The following is a 17743-nucleotide window of genomic DNA, read 5'->3' as shown; positions in this document are numbered from 1 at the left end:
AGAGCAAATAGGCAGTTCAAGTGAGTCTAGTAATGAGCAAACTGTCATTTTAAAATCACCACAAACTGCTCTTTATTTCTCTACTGAAAATATTTGTTAACAGTGTGGAGACCGGATGTGACTGTACTTTCCATACAAAATTAAAAACATATGCACAAGTCAAACTTCCTTTAATCTAAATTCATGGAATTATGGAATAATTTACTCACAGCTTTGTTCCCATCCACCTGACAGTGAAAAGTATTAACCTCTCTAGTGAGAACAAACTGTTTCTGTATGTATCATCAAGTCAATGCAATTCTTACACCATCATTTTCCAGCATGTAATGAAACAAGTGAAGATTCAAATAGATTCTCTCAAGGTACGTACCATTATCTCTGTTATTCTCTGCAGATCCATCAGTCTTTTGCTTCTGATGGCATATGATGCAGGACCTATTTCTGCCCATTGTTGCAGAAAGAGTGAAAGGTACTGTTCTGCATGTATGCGAGCATTAATAAATTTGTTGTTTGTAATGTCTAATATTGAGAGCTCCTCACTCATGGATTGCTGCAACAGTAATTACAATCAATTTATTACCTCCATTTTCATTCTGTAATGTATAGCATAAAAGAACTAATTTAATAAGTACAGATAAGAAACTTTTAGTAATACTCTTGATCAACACAGGGGTTCTACGGTATTTGCACAGTAGTATTTTTTTTGTCTGATCCTAAGAGTGGTATTATTGATGAATTTCTTACAATTGACTTTCCATATTGCTACATGGTGCAGCTGGCACAATTTAACAGGTATTAATATACTTTGCAAAAATTAAATTGTGATGTTTTAATTGTTCTAGTAAGTGTAAGCATTAACTGAAACATAATGAGTTTCTTTTAACTAGTAGTGAAAACTACTACCTTCTGTCATACTAGCACTTCTCAAAACCTTCTGAACATACTGTGAGACTGCTAAATGCCTGAGGCAACCAGTGCCCCCACCCCCTTTTTTATATCTTCTCATAATTTACTGCTTGTTGGCTAAAACGTTTGAGACAGTTATTGAAACAATTGGTGAAATAATAACTACAACTCTCTGTTGTATAGTGATCCTACTAAAAACTTTTCCAATCACCTTCCATGTCCTATAATCTTCTATATCTCACAGTCCTCATTTCACAACTGCATATGAGTTGTGCGCACTATTGACTGAATACCAATACAAATTAAGTATTACTGTCCTGCTTTACCAACTCACAAAACAGTATTTTGTTTCAGTACATGGAGACACCAATTCGCATTAAAACGATAAAGGAAGAAATAATTTTGGGAAGTTTCAATAAGAAATACTATGACTGCTGGAACACAAGGCTGGTCACAAATCTTACTTCATTCTCTAAATTTTGAAGTTATCGTTACTATCAACTCCACAGTTTGCCATAAACACTACAAATTTGTCCTTGGTGTGGGTGGAGTGGGGAAAAGGGTTGTGGGGAAGGGCCAGGCCTAAGAATATTGACCAGCCACTTTCCAAAAACTTTGGGTTGCTCTACTGTATAAAAAGTGCAGCATTTTTGACACTGACAACAGTATAGAAAATCTACAAACAGAAACAGGTATTCAGATGCTACTTCGCACCACCACCACCACCACCACCACCACCACCACCACCACCACCACAGAAGCAAGTAGTGCTCAACATTCTATCTTCAAATGCCTTTCATATCAGTGACAATAACGGTTTGGAATCTGAGTCCGATTTCTCAACACTTTGTGTGCAGCTGACATAACCTTATGGTGTTTGCAGGAAATGAGAATGTTTGGAAGAGGTAATACTACATCATGGCAGTTACAATGATTTTTCACAATGTGGAATGTGCTTCCAGAAATGCGTGCTAAGTCTGAAGACTTCCAAGTTTCTACTGTAACCGCTAGATTGTTATATTGGTATCAATGAAAAAAAAAATTTGTTTTAGGTGACGTTTGAGTTCTCTCAGTGTCATGTGTGCTGTATGGATTTTGTGTTCCAAATGTGCAGAAACATTTGGACCAAATAATTTACAAAGTCCTTGACGAGTCTACAGATGATGACAGTGAAGTATTTATCAATGATTTGGATTACATGACATATGAAAATATGTCTTAATTCTAGACTTTTTGTAAGATGAGTTGCCACCCATGTTTATCTTATACATCAGGAAATGTATCCTAGTATATGAGGCCAGTGAATGTAACATTGGACTGTGTATCTCTCCATGTTTCAATGTGACTCAAACTGTACTCTACTATGAATGTTAAATTTTGCTTTTACCTTGTATTTTGCACGATTCTTCAGATGCAAATTGACTGTAAAAGAAATTCAAACAGAAAAAAAATCACATTTTCACTTATGTACAATTTTTTTCTCTGATGATTACTGCTTTGAAATCAGGTTTAACACTAATAATATCAAAATATTTGTATTTAAAGCAGAAAGTCCAAGTACCCTAAAAATGTTTTGCAATTCCAACTACATATTTGTGCACATGAGCTGTAACTTCCAAAATAATAAAATTTTAGCCAGTCCATAGGTAATGGTAGCTATCAATGAGACAAGTACCGTAAATGTTAAAGAAGACACTGAAGGCAAATAGCTATGGTGGTTTGTCAATAGACAGGGCTTTCATTATAATTAATTATGCTAGTAAGAGAAACAATTCTCATTCTGTTAGATTACCATTCATTTCTAGAGTTACTGACAACCTCAGGCTAATACCTGTTCTTATCTCAAGAATTCAGGGAACAACCTTGGATTTCATACTCTACAATTTGCAACTTCAAATCACAAAATAGAATGTCTGCATAATGTATACACTACCCCAGATGGTAACTCTGAGGAGGGATCTGCCTTTACATTTTGTACTGCAATGGGACCTAGGATTCTATGGGGACTCAGCATCTGAGGTGTAGAAGACATGGAATATAATGAAATGACTTCTAAGTTTAAATTCAAGAAGTAGTGCTACTTTGGAACATTAAATATAATTCTCTCCTAAAATCTGGAGAACAAATGGAACTGGATTTTTTTCTGCAGAAGAACCACATAGAAATTTTAGCAATGCAGGAAATGAGTCGAGAAGGTAGCTGATACTTAACACTGTAGAATTACAGAAAAATAGGCTGGCCAAGAAGAAACAGAAGACCTAGTAGAATGATGAGAGAAAAGAAGCACTAGAATAAAGAGCTCAAACACTGGAGAAAATGGATATGTTCAGAAAAAAGAACACCTAGAACGATTCAGGGGGGGATGATACAGGAAATAAAGAGAGCCTTCAAAAAATCTCAGCTTATTGACATACAAGAAAATTCCACCAAAATCAGTAACTATAATTTTTACTGATACTTTTAAACATGTAGGCACAGGGTATAAAGCATCAAGCATTTATGGAATGTGGAGAGAGAAAGAAAGGAAACAAAAGGGTATGGAACACTGCTGTCAGCTGCACTGGGACACTATGCAGAATCAGCAGCGATGAATGAAATTTTGTACTGGACCAGGATTCAAACCCGGGATCCCCTGCTTACTAGGCAGGTGCAGTAACCACTGCGCCATCTGGTATACAGTGTTATAGCAACCGCACGGACTATCTCGGCTCACCTCATGGCCAATCCACACTCCCATCGAGCGCCACCTATCTACAGCCCCTGACCATTTCCTCCATATTCACTCTTCCGAGATTCCCACAGGGGGTCGGACATATTCGTGCATCCACACTGAAAAGGTGGACTCATTGCCCAGCTAGGCTTATCAAATTGCATGTTCTTTCAGACATATTTGGAAGAACAGACACCACACATTCATATAATTTCATCAGGTATTTGTTTCAAAGATGAAAATGACAAAAGAGGTTTAAATAAAAAAGATAATTGTGAAATTTTAGCAAAACTTTCTGATGGCTTCTTAAACTGTGTTGTTCTAATACTTAAATTAGAATCTGCAGCAATTTGGAAAACAAGAAAGAAGAGTGAGAAATAGTATTAAAAAAAGGAACAAAGGAAATGTCAGCAATTACAGAGGAGTATTGCTTCTGCCAGTGGTGTCAAAAATTTTATCAAAAATTCTCCTAGACAAAGTTGAAGAAACTTTGGACAAACAACTGTTAGAACATCTTTGTGGTTTTTGAAGGGAAAGATCCTGTACAGAACAGATTTTTAAATTGAAATCAGTAGTTCACCACATACTGTTAAACAGTAATATTATTAGGGAATCTGGGGTTCAAGCAAAATTTGCAAATATAATTTATGAAATGCATATCTAAAGTCAAACAATGGGGAGCCCAGGGTGGAATATCAACAATATTATGAAAGGACATATTGCTACACTCTGTTAAGATGATGCAATGAAAAGATTGTTACATAATAGTATTCAGTCAAAGCCTCTTCACAAAAGAGAAGTGTACAGACACTCACACAAACAAGCATACCTCACACACACAACCAGTACCTCTGGACACTCTGGCCACACTGCAACAGAAACACGTTGAATGGGAGTGAGGTGGGGAAGGGAAAAGGATAGCGTGGTTTAGGTGGTGGAATAGGAATTGGCACTGCCTGATGGAACATGTAAGGACTGGAAGTGGCATGACAGGACTGACAGATGTAGTGACAGGAGACTGTGGGGCAGGGAGAGGGGGTGGGGAATAGGTAATGGAAAGGAGAGGAGCAGAGAAGGGGAAAATATCAGTGGATGCGCTGAAAGAGAGCAGCACACAATGAGGGTGAGAGGAAGTAAATTGTGATGAGGTGACATGACAGAGTGGGCAGAAAGGGTTGAGTGGCAGGTGTGAGGACATTAGGTTACCACAGACTGAGGTTGGGATCACTTTAGGAGCAGAGGATGTGTTATAAGGATAACAGTCATCAGTACAGTTCAGTAAATCTGGGCATGGAGTGAACAATGCAGGTGGCCTGGGCTGTGAAGCAACCATTGAATTCAACTATGTTACACACAGTGTCATGTGCCACAGGGTTGTCCACTTTGCTCTTGGTCACAGTTTGGCAATTGGCATTCATCCTTGTGGACAGCTGGTTTATAGTTATACTAATAAAAAGAGTTGTACAATGACTGCAGCAGAGCTGGTATATAGCATGGTTGCTTTCACAAGTGGCCTGGCCTCTGATGGAATAGGATAAGTCGACGACACGATTGCAATAGGAGGTGCTGAGTGGGTGGTCTAAGCAGGTCTTGCATTTGGGTCTTCCACAGGGATATGATCCCTATGGCAAGTGTTTCGGATTGGGAGTGTCATAGGGATGAACGAGGATGTTATGGAAGTTGGGCTGGTGACGGAACACCACTTTAGCAGTGGTGGGAAGGATCTTTGATATCCCTCGTTTCAGAGCATTATGATAGATAATCAAATCCCTGACAGAGATGTGGTTCAGTTGCTCCAGTCAGGAATGGTATTGGGTGATGAAGGGGGAACTCCTTTGTAGCTGGTTCTTGGGGATGGTGGGACAACTGGGGATATGGCATGGAAAATTTGTTTGCAGAAAAGGTCTGGGGGGTAGTGTCTGTTCGTGAAGGCCTTTGTGAGACCCTCAGCATAACGGGTCTCACAACAGCCTTCACAGACAGACACTATCCCCCAGACCTAGTCTGCCTACAGATTTACCATGCCATATCCCCAACATCCACAATCACCCCCACAGAAATGCAAATACGATCATTCCTTTTAATTTGCATAACAATAATCTAATTCATAATTAAGGTGTATAACTCTGCCCCTCCCTTCCTTCCTCTATTTTGATTACCGCATTTACTTGAATCTAAGCCGCACTTTTTTTCCGGGTTTTGTAATCCAAAAAACCGCCTGCGGCTTAGAATTGAGTGCAAAGCAAGCGGAAGTTCTGAAAAAATGTTGGTAGGTGCCGCCACAACTAACTTCTGCCGTCGAATATATGTAGCGCTACACAGGCATGATTTGCAGGTACAAAGATAAATACTAGCGCCGAAACCTCTGCGTCATTAAAAAAAAAAAATTATATATATATATATATATATATTGGAAGACGAGCTTTTTTTCTCCGCCAGAGTTTCGACCACTGCATTTTCATACATTATCCAACGAAGTAAATACAAATTCCGTTTTGTTCATCTTCGAATTTCAATGTACTACGAAAATCCGACTGGTAATACTGGGATTTTTGTCAATATGGCCAACTCTACGGTCTGAATTTTTTCCTACCTGTGAGAAGAGATGGTTGCTAATAGGAACCTGATGAAATGTGAATCATATGCAGTATTCTCTTCACCATAAGAATAATACGAATATAAACATTTTGCCATGTATTCTTTCGTGTTTGCTTCTATCTCATTTAAATCCTGTCTGCCAAATAAACTACGAAACTAGAGTGAGACAACAGCAAACGTGGAAGAATATATGTATCGTGTCATGTTTATATTCGTATTACTCTTATGCCTAATAGTGATACAGTCAGAAATGAAGCACAGCAACTGACTGGATTTTTAAATCTAAGATGACTAATTTCTGTGCAGAATTTGATGTACTAAAGAAGCGGCCGCAAATATTTTCAAACGGAGAAAAATTTTCGCCAAACTCTCATTCAGAACATGTTCTATCATACGGTCTATTATTTGGTTCTTGTTGATCATTATCAAAGAAAGCAGCAGTGTAAGTAACAACAAATAGCAGTTTCTTGCCATTGTTTCGCTAATGAGACTATTCCTCTCTTTTTTAAATTGCAGGCGGCGGTAGCGCGCACAAAATCAAGCCATGCCGCGAGCAGCGACAGGCCGTAAACACGCACTATCAGAATGCGACAAACAATGCATGACACAGTATAGTAATGCATTTTCAGCTTAGAGTGACTGATGTAAACACCTATAACATAGAAAACGGCACTTATCAGATCAAAGCAAAATAAGCAATCGATTCAAACCAGACGAAGCACGTGAAAAAGGAAGGGTATCCGTATAAATACGGACAGAGCGCCTGACGCATAGCAATGGCTACCTGGTAAAGCTTAACTGCTAAGCTTTCGACTCGAACCAAACTACTGTAGCTGTATCGTCATTCATTCAACCTAAATTGTGTCTCATATTACAATGGACCAACTTTGTTTCGATTTGGAGGTGCGGCCTGAAACTTTTCTCTCCCCTTGAATTTCGAGTCTCAAATTTCAGGTGCGGCTTAGATTTGGGAATTTTTTTTTTCCTTTATTTCGAGTCTCATTTTTCAGGTGCAGCTTAGATTCGAGTGCGGCTTAGATCCGAGTAAATACGGTACACTGCCAGTGTCTTCATTGATTTTTGTCACAGTTTATATGGCCTAACTTATTTATAAAAGCAAGAAAAGCTGCAGCTGATCGGTTCTCAACATAAACACAGGAATGAAATGCATCAATCATATTTTCAGCATTCTACATAAATTCTGCTGCGAGAAGCCTTATTTTAATAGCTATTAACAAGGGCAGCAACAAAATATCTCAGAGGGAATCAAAGTTGCTACAATTCAGATAGGGGATTCATACATAAATATTAGAACTAATGATTTTTGTAGCAAAATGACAGTTTGTGTTGCACAGATTGTCCCAGGGATATAATTGCAATTGATGGCCATTACTGTAAATGTGACCTAGAACTATGGTAATTAACTCTTTGGCTCTGCTGGCTCAATTTATGTTACAACAGTGAAAAAGAAGTATGTTTAGAGATTACAGGGGGTGTAGTATTACTTTACTCTTCAAGACTTATGAATGTCGCATGCCTTTCTATGTCAGCAACACATTCAGATGTAATCTGGACAAGAATCAATTTAAAATGGAGTACAAAGTGCAGACTCTTTTCTGTTTTGGAGAGGCAATATGTGGTATCACTGTAAAACAAGTCTAGTCACTGAGACCCAAATGACAACCATACAATATGGTGAATATATCCTGTAACTCATGAAAGATTAGTATTAACAATACTATGGACAGTATATTCCTGGCCACCACACAGAGGAATAATTTAGTTGCAGAGAGCCCCCCCCCCCCCCCCCCACACACACACACACACAAACATGGCCACTTTTTACAATCACTGTGGCCTGACTGCGGACTGGAATAACATATGACGTGAGCAGCAGCAATTCAAACTGGGTGGTGAGGGTTAGGAGGTGGCATGGGGCTGGGAGGAGGAGGAAGAGTAGGATAGATGTGGGTGGAAGGTGTTGTGCTGCTTTTGAAAGAATGCAAGGACTTGGTGGGGGCAGGAAAGGGCTGCTAGGTGAGATTTGGGAAGCTGTACTGGGAGAGGCAGGAAAGTGAGAGGAGAGAAGCAGATAAAGGGAAAAGACCATTGGGTGCACTGGCAGAATGAAGATATGTATTGCCCTGGAATGGGACCACCGGAGGTTGAAGACAGGGGTATTGTGGGAACGAAGAATATGTTACAGTGATAGAACCTATCTGCACAATTCAGAAAAACTGGTGTTGGTATAAGGGATTCAGATGATGCAGGCTGTGAATCAGGGACTGATGTGAAGCACATTGTGTTGGCAGCACACTCAGAAATGTAGGAGGTGATAGTTGACTGGAGGATATCTGTTTCTGAATGAGGCTGGGAGGGTAATTTTGGTCTGTGAAAGCCTTAAAAAGATTCTTGGCAGATTTGGGGAGGGACTGCTTGCCACTCCAGATGTGAACACCATGAGGGGTTAGGCTATATTGAAAGGACCTCTTGGTATGGAATGGGTAGCAACTGTCAAATTGGAGGTGTTATTTGTAGGTTTGATGTGGATGGAAGTACTGATGCAGGCAACCTTGAGGTGAAGGTCAATATAGAGGAATTGTGGTTTGTAGGTTGAGTAGGACCAGGTGAAGAACATCTTCGTAATCTGGACTGAGGGTGAGGACACACTATGATATACCTCCAAAACATCAATATCCTCTGCCCCATTTGCTTCACCTGGTCCTTTTCAAACAAACAAACCACCTTCCTTGGTGTTGACTTCCACCTCAATGATGGTTACATCAATACTTCCATGCACATCAAACCTGCAAATGCTTCCCTTTGACAGCTGCCACCCAGTCCATATCAGAAGCCCCTTACATGCAGCCTAGCCACCAATGGTTGTTGCATCTGTAGTGGCAGGCAATCCCTCTCCAAATATGCCAAGCATCTCTCTGAGGCCTTCATAGACCAAAACTACCCTCCCAATCTTGTTTCAAAAGATATCTTCCATGCCTTGTCTATACAGCCCACTACCACCATCCACATATCCACTGTGGGGCTACAAATAAGCCCTCATCACACGACACAGTACCAACCATCCATCTGTCCAGAACTGGAGCAACTGAATCACATCCTCCACCAGAGTTTTTACTAAATCTTGTCATGCCCTAAAATTGAAACGAGGAACATCCCAACCACTATTCCCGCCCCCTCCTCCTTTGCTTCCCGCCATTGTGGTATGCTGCCACCCATCGAACCTATGGAACATTTTTGTCCATTCCTACTGCACCCCTAATCCCACTCTGTGGCTTCATGTTTCATATCTTGAAACAGACCTAGATGCAAGACATGTCCCAAACATCCTTCCACTACAACGTAATCCAGACCGTCACACACATCTCCTCTCACATAAAAGGCAGGGCTGTTCCGTGAAAGGATCCATGTGATCTACAAGCTAAGTTGCAATCACTGTGTTGCTTTCTACATGTGCATGAAAACTACAAAGCTGGCTGTCTGGATTAATGGCCACTGTCAAACTATGGCCAAGAGGCAGCTGGACCACCCAGTTTCTGAACATGCTGCCAAACACAACGTGATTCACTTCAATGACTGCTTCACACACTGCATCATTGGATGCTACAAACTCCCACTTTTTTGAATTGCACAGGTGGGATCTCTCCCTACAACACATTCTTTGTTCCTACGTACATGTACAACCTCCTGGCCTCAACCTCCACTAGTCCCTGTCTACCATCTACCAATCCCCTTCCCTATTCCCACTCCAGCACTATGTACACCTTCATTCTGCCAATGCACACAGTAGTTGTTCCCCCTCTCTACTGCTGTCCTCTCTCTCTGTCCTGATTTTAGATGGAGAAAGCAAGCCAAATGGTACATGTGTTTCATTAAGACCACTGATGTTATTTTATTTTAATAAAATGAAACACATTTGGTGATAAAAATATGCATTTCCTTGGAGTCGCAAGACATATTTAAAATACCTTCCTTGATATCAGAAATGATCTCAGGAAAAAGTAGGCCTCTTTAAAAAAAGTTTGGTTCCCGGCCAGGTTGGAGATTTTCTCTACTCATGAACTGGGTGTTGCATTGTCCTCATCATCATTTCCTGATCACCTACATGCAAGTCACCTTATGTGTTGTCACTTGAATGAAGACTTGCAGCGCGGCAGCCAAACTTCCCCAGATGGAGCCTCCAAGGCATCAATGCCACACGATCATTTCATTTTACTGGTATTGTGTGGTTTTTCTTTTGAGAAATATATGAGTACATAGTGTACAAACTGTCAGTGACTGTCACAATTTTCTTCTGCTTGTCATCCATACTCTCTAATATACGAACTACTTTCAAAGTGCCAAAATGATATACTACAATAAATAAAAGTCTATAAAACACTACATTGTATAATGTATTTGTAGTGAGACAGTTGCAATTTCTGAAATCCATTGCCCATGGCCTCTGGCCTGCTGAGGAATACTGCCGTCCTGGGTCCATGGATAAACCACGAAAATCCATTGCATTATGTCGCACACTAACAGACCCGGCCTGTGGGCAGATCGATGAGGCTAGATCCAACCAGCAGGGCCTGCTCATTAGTGGGAAACAATGGGCTTCAGATCGGCAGGCCCAATCCATTACAGATATATGCAGAAATGGCCTGCGGTTTCGGCCCATTGTCTATGTCCATTCGTATGGCATGCTATTCAAGTGTCACAGACACCATGTTGATAAAATGAGACCATGGTCGTCAACCCATGCAACAGATAAATTGCGCGAATACTCAGAGAATCAATACTAATGGGAATAGGTAACAAATCACTGTGAAGATAATCGCTGAGCCGCATACAAGCAAATAGGAAAGAATCGCACTATCACAACTAAATTTTCAGCCATAACCTTTGTCAGTAAATGAGAGCGCACACATTTTTACATAATCATTCAGACAAAAATCATGCACATATGACCGCTGTCTCAGGCCACTGTATCACCAGTCTCTGATAATCAGATCCAAACAAACCACTGCTCACAACTCCCTGCCTCTTGTTGGCAGCTGCTAGGCTAATGGCAAGAAGTGGTGGCAGCACTGACTGCAAGCTGAGGGGAATGGTAGGACGGGGAGAAGTGGTAAGAATGAGGGAGTAGGGAAGCAGCACACATACTCAGCTGCGTCCATCCACCAACAATGAATTACATCTCAGCAAAGAAACAATTTCATCACCGAGACAAAAATGAGGTTTTCCCAGTATTTTCTCCAAATTTCCCTGATATTTCCCTGATTTCTCCGACACATTTGAAATTCCCTGATTTCCGGAACTCGTGCAGCCCTGACACCGTATGCCTGCACTGTAGAAAGTAAGTGTGTTACAAATATTGTAATGATGCATGCTGCAAAAATAAATTAAAAAATGTAACCAAAAACTATAGTTCCTCACCACTAGAGTGGATTTCTTTTCTTCATCAGCTAGCCATTCTCCAACACAGCTTTCAAATTCAGAGCAATCTGATCCTTTTAACTTAAGCTGTATCTGAGCTGCAAACAGGAAAGGCAGCATGTTCTCTGTGTACCTTCAAGAAAACAGTAAAAGATTATGTAAATTAACTACAAACTAGTTAGCTAAATATGGTCAGTCAAAACATAAAATACTGAAATTTCTCCACATTACATTTTGTACTATAAAAAATACATAGGCACAGTTCCAATATTGTTTCCAAAAACAAAAATGTATTTCTCGATTTATTATAAAATTGCTATGTTAATACCACGGAACAAGTGCATTTAAAAAGGATACAGTGAGAATAAACTCAAAACTAAGACAGGTCACAGTCAATACTTTGAGTGTATCTGAAGATATAATCAAGAGACCACCTACAGACTTTTGAACATAATTCTGTTTCTGACGTTGGGCAAACAAACATTTGTAGGAGGAGGGAGAGGGTGGTGGTGGTGGTGGTGGTGGTGGTGGTGGTGGTGGTGGTGGTGGTGTGGGTGGGGAGTGGGATGGGGGGGGGGGGGAGAAAAAGAAGAAGAACCAACAAATAAAGGTTTTAGAGCAGATATATGAGGAATTTAGTTTGAGCTCTGTAGCCAGATCTTGAGGTGGTCTACAAAATCTGGTGGCCTGGATGAGATGCAGGCAATCTTAAGCTGTTCCAGGATAGCAACGTTCTGCCACATTTCTTTTATTTATTCATATTTCTGTTATTGCTACTCCATTTTCCATCAAAAGTCTTTGAAGCTTCTACAGGTGGATGATGAGAGTAAGACTGCTTTTATTGAGTGCAGGAATGTTCTCAACTACGGGGAAATAAAGATTAAAAGATTTTTGTAAACTCTTGCTTGAAAGCAGATTCTTGTCACAAGAATGGGGGTGCTATATGGCTAAGAATAGGGAACCAGAAAGTTGGAGTATTATTGTCTGTTTTTGTGTTGTTGTGCAAGTCTGGTTGGGCTGTGTGTCTATGCGTTTGGTGTATCAGCTGTTGATCCATATTTTAATGCAGAATTCTGTCACAAACACACCAGTCCAAAAGTAGAAGCTCTTGGTGTTGAAGCTGGTGGACCACACTGCATACTATGAAGTTGCTGCATGATGTTATTTTTTTGTCTTCATCTTAGTGGCAGTTATCAGCAAGTGCTCTGTAAAGCTGATTGTCACATCTAGAGTGGCCCCTAGGTAATGTGTGCCTCAACTGTTTCTCTTCCTTCTGATTACATCTGGGGTTTCCCTGGTGCAGTTAATAAATGCAAGGGGGCACCTGCGTAACACTGCGGGCCACATACTGTGGAGACTAGCAAGTTACAGGCAATGCACTGGCTCAACTGTTTTCTAGAAAGACATGTTCCAGCCCTATTGCTCCGGCTAGTGTCAAACACTGGGCAGTTGGGTTAAGGAACTTGCACCAACAGTGACCACTGATGACAAATTAGTGAGAAGCTTTTGAACACTCATTCAGCATTATGGTACTTGGTCAACAGTGACTTGTGTTCTGATTAGACTACCCTGGTTAGATTTATTTGGTTGCCAAGCATCATCAGGTTCTGTAATGATAGGGCAGTATGATCTAATTTTAGTTCTGTATTCAGTACTGTTATAAACTTATAAGGCACTGTTCTGTGTTTTGAAGGTTGATAATTCTGTTAATTTTCCACTCCATAGCTTTTTTATGTTAATACTTTAAAATTTAATGAGAATACATTCAGAGCTCTGATGCCTGTACGGAATGATCTACTTTCATGTATTTCATTGTGTAAGTTTGTTATCACTAGCTTTTAATAAGTTTGTTTTGAATGTTATAGTATGGCCAGTTACTGCATGACATTATCATATGAGTCAGGTGGAGCCTGCATCCACTTCTTGTGACAGAGCTCGGCTCCTGACTGTGTCGCCCAAGCTCAAGCCGATGAAATTTCATGTGTCAGTGCAGTACTCGCTTGAACAAATAAAGTAACTGTGTTTTTGGAATAAATATTTTCTTGGCCCAGCAACACCCACTCCCTGCTCATCACTCTCAACCCTTCAATGGTAGCAGAGCATGATTATCTGGGTGGTGGTAGTTGTTGGTGGTGGGGACACAATTGTTAATAAGTTAGGCTATTATAGGTTAAGAATTGATGTTTATTGGTTCCTAAGTTTATTACATGGAAAGTCTATCCTTTTTTGTTTCATGTTGTGGATTCATTGTTATCAATTATGGAATCGAGAGGCATATCGGTGATTTCTTAACTAAAAAAGAAACAATTCAAGTATCATATGAGAATACATGGCCAGTGGGCGGAATTGGAGGATGGCTGTGTCACACAGCTGTGCGTGTGACTATGTTGGGCATTTGTTCACAGTGACTTCAAGCAGACAGCTCATGTTGGCAAAGGAAGTGCTGCTACAAGTGTGAGTTTGCATTGTCACTGTGTGTGGGAGAACACTGACTTCTTGGAGTGTAATAACCCTTCCTGGGCTCAAATTTAACAAGCAAAGTTCAGGGCTTAAAGTCAGTGATTATGGGCAAGTAACAAATTCCATTAATTGATGAATTACAGGATGAAGTTATGCAATTGTATGTTTGACCCAATGTATTAGAATGGCAAGGTGTATTGTTTGACAGTAAGGCAGAATCCTCTTCTATGACCGAGCAAGGTGGCACAGTAGTTAGCACACTGGACACACATTCGGGAGGACAACTATTCAATCCCACATCCAGCCAGCCTGATTTAGGTTTATCGTGATATCCCTAATTTGCTCCAGGCAAATGCTGGGATGGTTCCATTGAAAGGGCACGGTCGACTTCCTTCCCTAATCCAATGGGATTGATGACCTCGCCGTTTGGTCTCATCCCTAAAACAACCCTCTTCTATGAGAGCAGCTGTATATTACCTAACCACATTCTGACCATAATTCAGAGTTTTGGCAGTTTACTTATCGAAGATGGTTACTAAACTGTTAAGTTCTTGTGGTTCTCCAGTCAATTACAAAACCATGTGGATATACTTAGAACTGCCTATTCAATTATTTTTCAAATGATATATTCTTTAACTTGGGATTGTTTGAGTAGAGGAAACGAATTATTCATTCAGTACATTGAGCAAGTACTGAAGTGAAAGAGAGGGAATATGACCTGAAGAACATTCACATATAGCGTTTAGCGATAAACCCAGTACTTTTGCTGACCTTGAAAGATGGGATGCCAGGGGTCAGGCTAATCTGTTGTCCTTTAAAACTTGAAGAGCCCACAAGAAAGAGAGTGACTCAAATGGCTCTAAGCACTAAGGGACTTAACATCTGAAGTCATCAGTCCCCTAAAACTTAGAACTACTTAAACCTAACTAACCTAAGGACATGACACACATCCATGCCCAAGGCAGGATTCGAACCTGCGACCATAGCAATCACACGGCTCTGGACTGAAGCGCCTAGAACCACTTGGCCACAGTGGCCGGCAAGAATGACTCGACCCACATACACTAGAAATTGTTATCATTGTGGAAAGCCCAAATGTTCGAGAGTATCCAAATGGACTTCTGAAATTTTGAAACAGCCGGTGCCAAAGGAACACGGGCTGGCATACAAAGGAGTTGCCGATGAAGGTATGTAGTAAGTTGAGTACAACTACAAAACAGTTTCTACTGTTTGTCTGTGCTGCTATTAATCACGAACCTGTGTGCATCTTATTAGACTCGAGCAGTAATATTTTGATCCCAGACTGTGACTGATATCTGAAGTGCTGCAATATATGTATTTGCTGTCTTTACAACTAGTCTAATGAGCAGTACTGTGTGGTCAATGGAAAGGAACAGCCATTAGTACGCTGTGCGCACGGTAGTGTGAGAATTCAGGGGTTATCACACTCAGTAAATTTTGATATTGTCAGCAGATTTTCCATTAACGTTTTAGTAGGTTGTAACTTTATTGAGAGGGCTACCTACGTTCTGGTTGATTACTGGGCACGCAGTCCTATTTCAGATTTCAGCCCGCTTTGATTTGTAGCTTGTGAGAGCATAATTGTACCCAAGACGTTAATATGTCCCCAGTAATTTTGTTGACTTTTATGTTGCTCATCTGAAACAAGGGGCTTAAGTAGTTTCTTAATGTACTAACCGACAGCTTGGGGGTTGCGAATAAGGTTCAATATCAGATACAGTTGACAGATAGTAAACCTGTTTGCCAAGCACCATATCAGTTGTCCCCTCCAAAGGTGAAAGAGCTCCATCAGAGTAATGATAAGCTGCTCGCTGAAGATAATTAAGTCACTGATCTATGCTTTGTCCATTTTTTCGGTGCCAAAGCGGAATGGCACGGGTTATTGGCTGGTCATAGATTATGGTGCCCTGAATTAAAAGGTGATTTTGCAGTCAATTCTGTTGTCATATTTAGACAACTGTTTCACATGGCTCACTGAAAAGAATTATTTTACTGTGTCAGAACTTAACCAAGCTTATCATCAGGTCGACCTAGCAAAAGACTCTAAATCCCTTATAGCATTTTGAATCAGTTAGAATTTACTTGAATTCAGTTGTGTTCCATTTGGGTTATCTACGGATGCAGTTTTGGACAATCTTAAGTTTAACTGTGTTTATAACTATCTGGATGATGTAGCATTAACACATCGCAGGAACATTTGGAAAATGTCAGGCAAGTTTTCGTTCGTTGGTGTCAAGCAAGCTTGACAGTTAAACCAACCAAAGTTGATCTCTGCCCTCAGGAAATTGCTTTTTTAGGACATTTATTCCTTCCGCTGGTGTGTAAACTAGTCATGAGTGAACCAAAGCTATCCAGAATTTTCCCTCAACATAAAATTGAGAAAGGTATAACTTGATTCATCAATGTAATAAATTTCTTTAGGAAATTTATAACAAATTTCGCCCACTAGTGGACCCCTTGAGTCAGCAGCATCATGAAGGGGAAGTCTTTCAGAGAACTGATACCCAGCAGGTGACATTTGATGTTCTCATACTTGCCTTAAGTAGTGCTCCCATTTTAGTGAGTCCAAATTTTGAATGTGCTTTGTAGTCCAGACTGGTGTGTACAGTTATACAACAAACTCAATGGCTTTAACTAACACTGTACAATCAATAATCACTTTAATATTGTTTATACAACATCATATTAAATCGCTGTGGTGATACTTAGAGGATTCCAGGAATTTATTCATAAAACATGGAAATACTACAACTAAAAATAAATCTCAATTCAAAATGCATTCCAGCCTCTTCAATGTGGCTGCAATACGGAACCAATCACCACATTTCCTTAGCTATATGGAAGGGCCACCCACCTGTTGTCTCACACCTGTGCAAAATTGAGCTGTATCTAAACTGAGGGATCTGAAATGAATGGCGGCCCAGTAATGCCGTATGAATGCAATACCCTAGTTTCAATTGGACACTTCTAGAGGACACAGAGGTGACAGAAGACAAAGTTTCACATAAGAATCTATTTCCTCAGTGGTATGTGTCCATGTTACAAGTAATCATTTTTTATCTGTCACACTGTAGTTTTTCTATATCATAGGTACTCTTACTGATTACTTACACAACATGAACCGTATGGTCACCTGATGTCACAGTATCTCCCCTGATAGACATTTGCAGATTATATCCAAGATCATGACAATCTAGCAAAGATGGACATGTTGAAGTGGACCAGCAGATCAACCATCGAGATCTGAGGATTTGACCTTTTTTGTGAAAGTACTAAATGATGAGTCTTGTTCACAAAACTGGTATACAGTTGGAGGTAAAGATATTTGCATGGGTTATGGATATGACACAAATGATTCACTACAATATGTAATTATAGTTGATGGAATGTATCACAACTTGTACTTTGAATATTGTGGTCATCATAGTCTAATTTTTACAGTTGACAACATAAAAAACATCAATTGTGGAATAACTAAAAATGTTAATACATTGAGTTCTCCTTGTAACATGGAAGTGGACCATTTCTAGACATATCTTCATATGCAGACTTTATATATAAATCTCCTCTACAACAGCTAGAAGTTTGTTCTCATATATATCTCAACAATTA

At 40.0% G+C, this 17743-nt stretch overlaps 1 protein-coding gene across 1 annotated transcript in view; it reads right to left on the bottom strand.

Moving 5' to 3' along the window:
• LOC126167810 (DNA-dependent protein kinase catalytic subunit-like) overlaps positions 1 to 17743 on the bottom strand; it is a 540256-nt gene that overhangs the window by 134622 nt on the left and 387891 nt on the right. The window contains exons 38-39 of the mRNA XM_049920510.1: positions 11651 to 11783; positions 371 to 550 (exon numbers count right to left, since the gene is read on the bottom strand). Of these exons, the coding sequence (XP_049776467.1) occupies positions 371 to 550; positions 11651 to 11783 (313 nt within the window). The remainder of the gene's footprint in view (positions 1 to 370; positions 551 to 11650; positions 11784 to 17743) is intronic.

This window comes from Schistocerca cancellata, chromosome 1, assembly GCF_023864275.1.
Source record: "Schistocerca cancellata isolate TAMUIC-IGC-003103 chromosome 1, iqSchCanc2.1, whole genome shotgun sequence".
Classification (NCBI taxonomy): domain Eukaryota; kingdom Metazoa; phylum Arthropoda; class Insecta; order Orthoptera; family Acrididae; genus Schistocerca; species Schistocerca cancellata.
The sequence above is the reverse complement of the archived record's forward strand: the minus strand, read 5'-3'. Positions and strand labels throughout refer to the sequence as shown.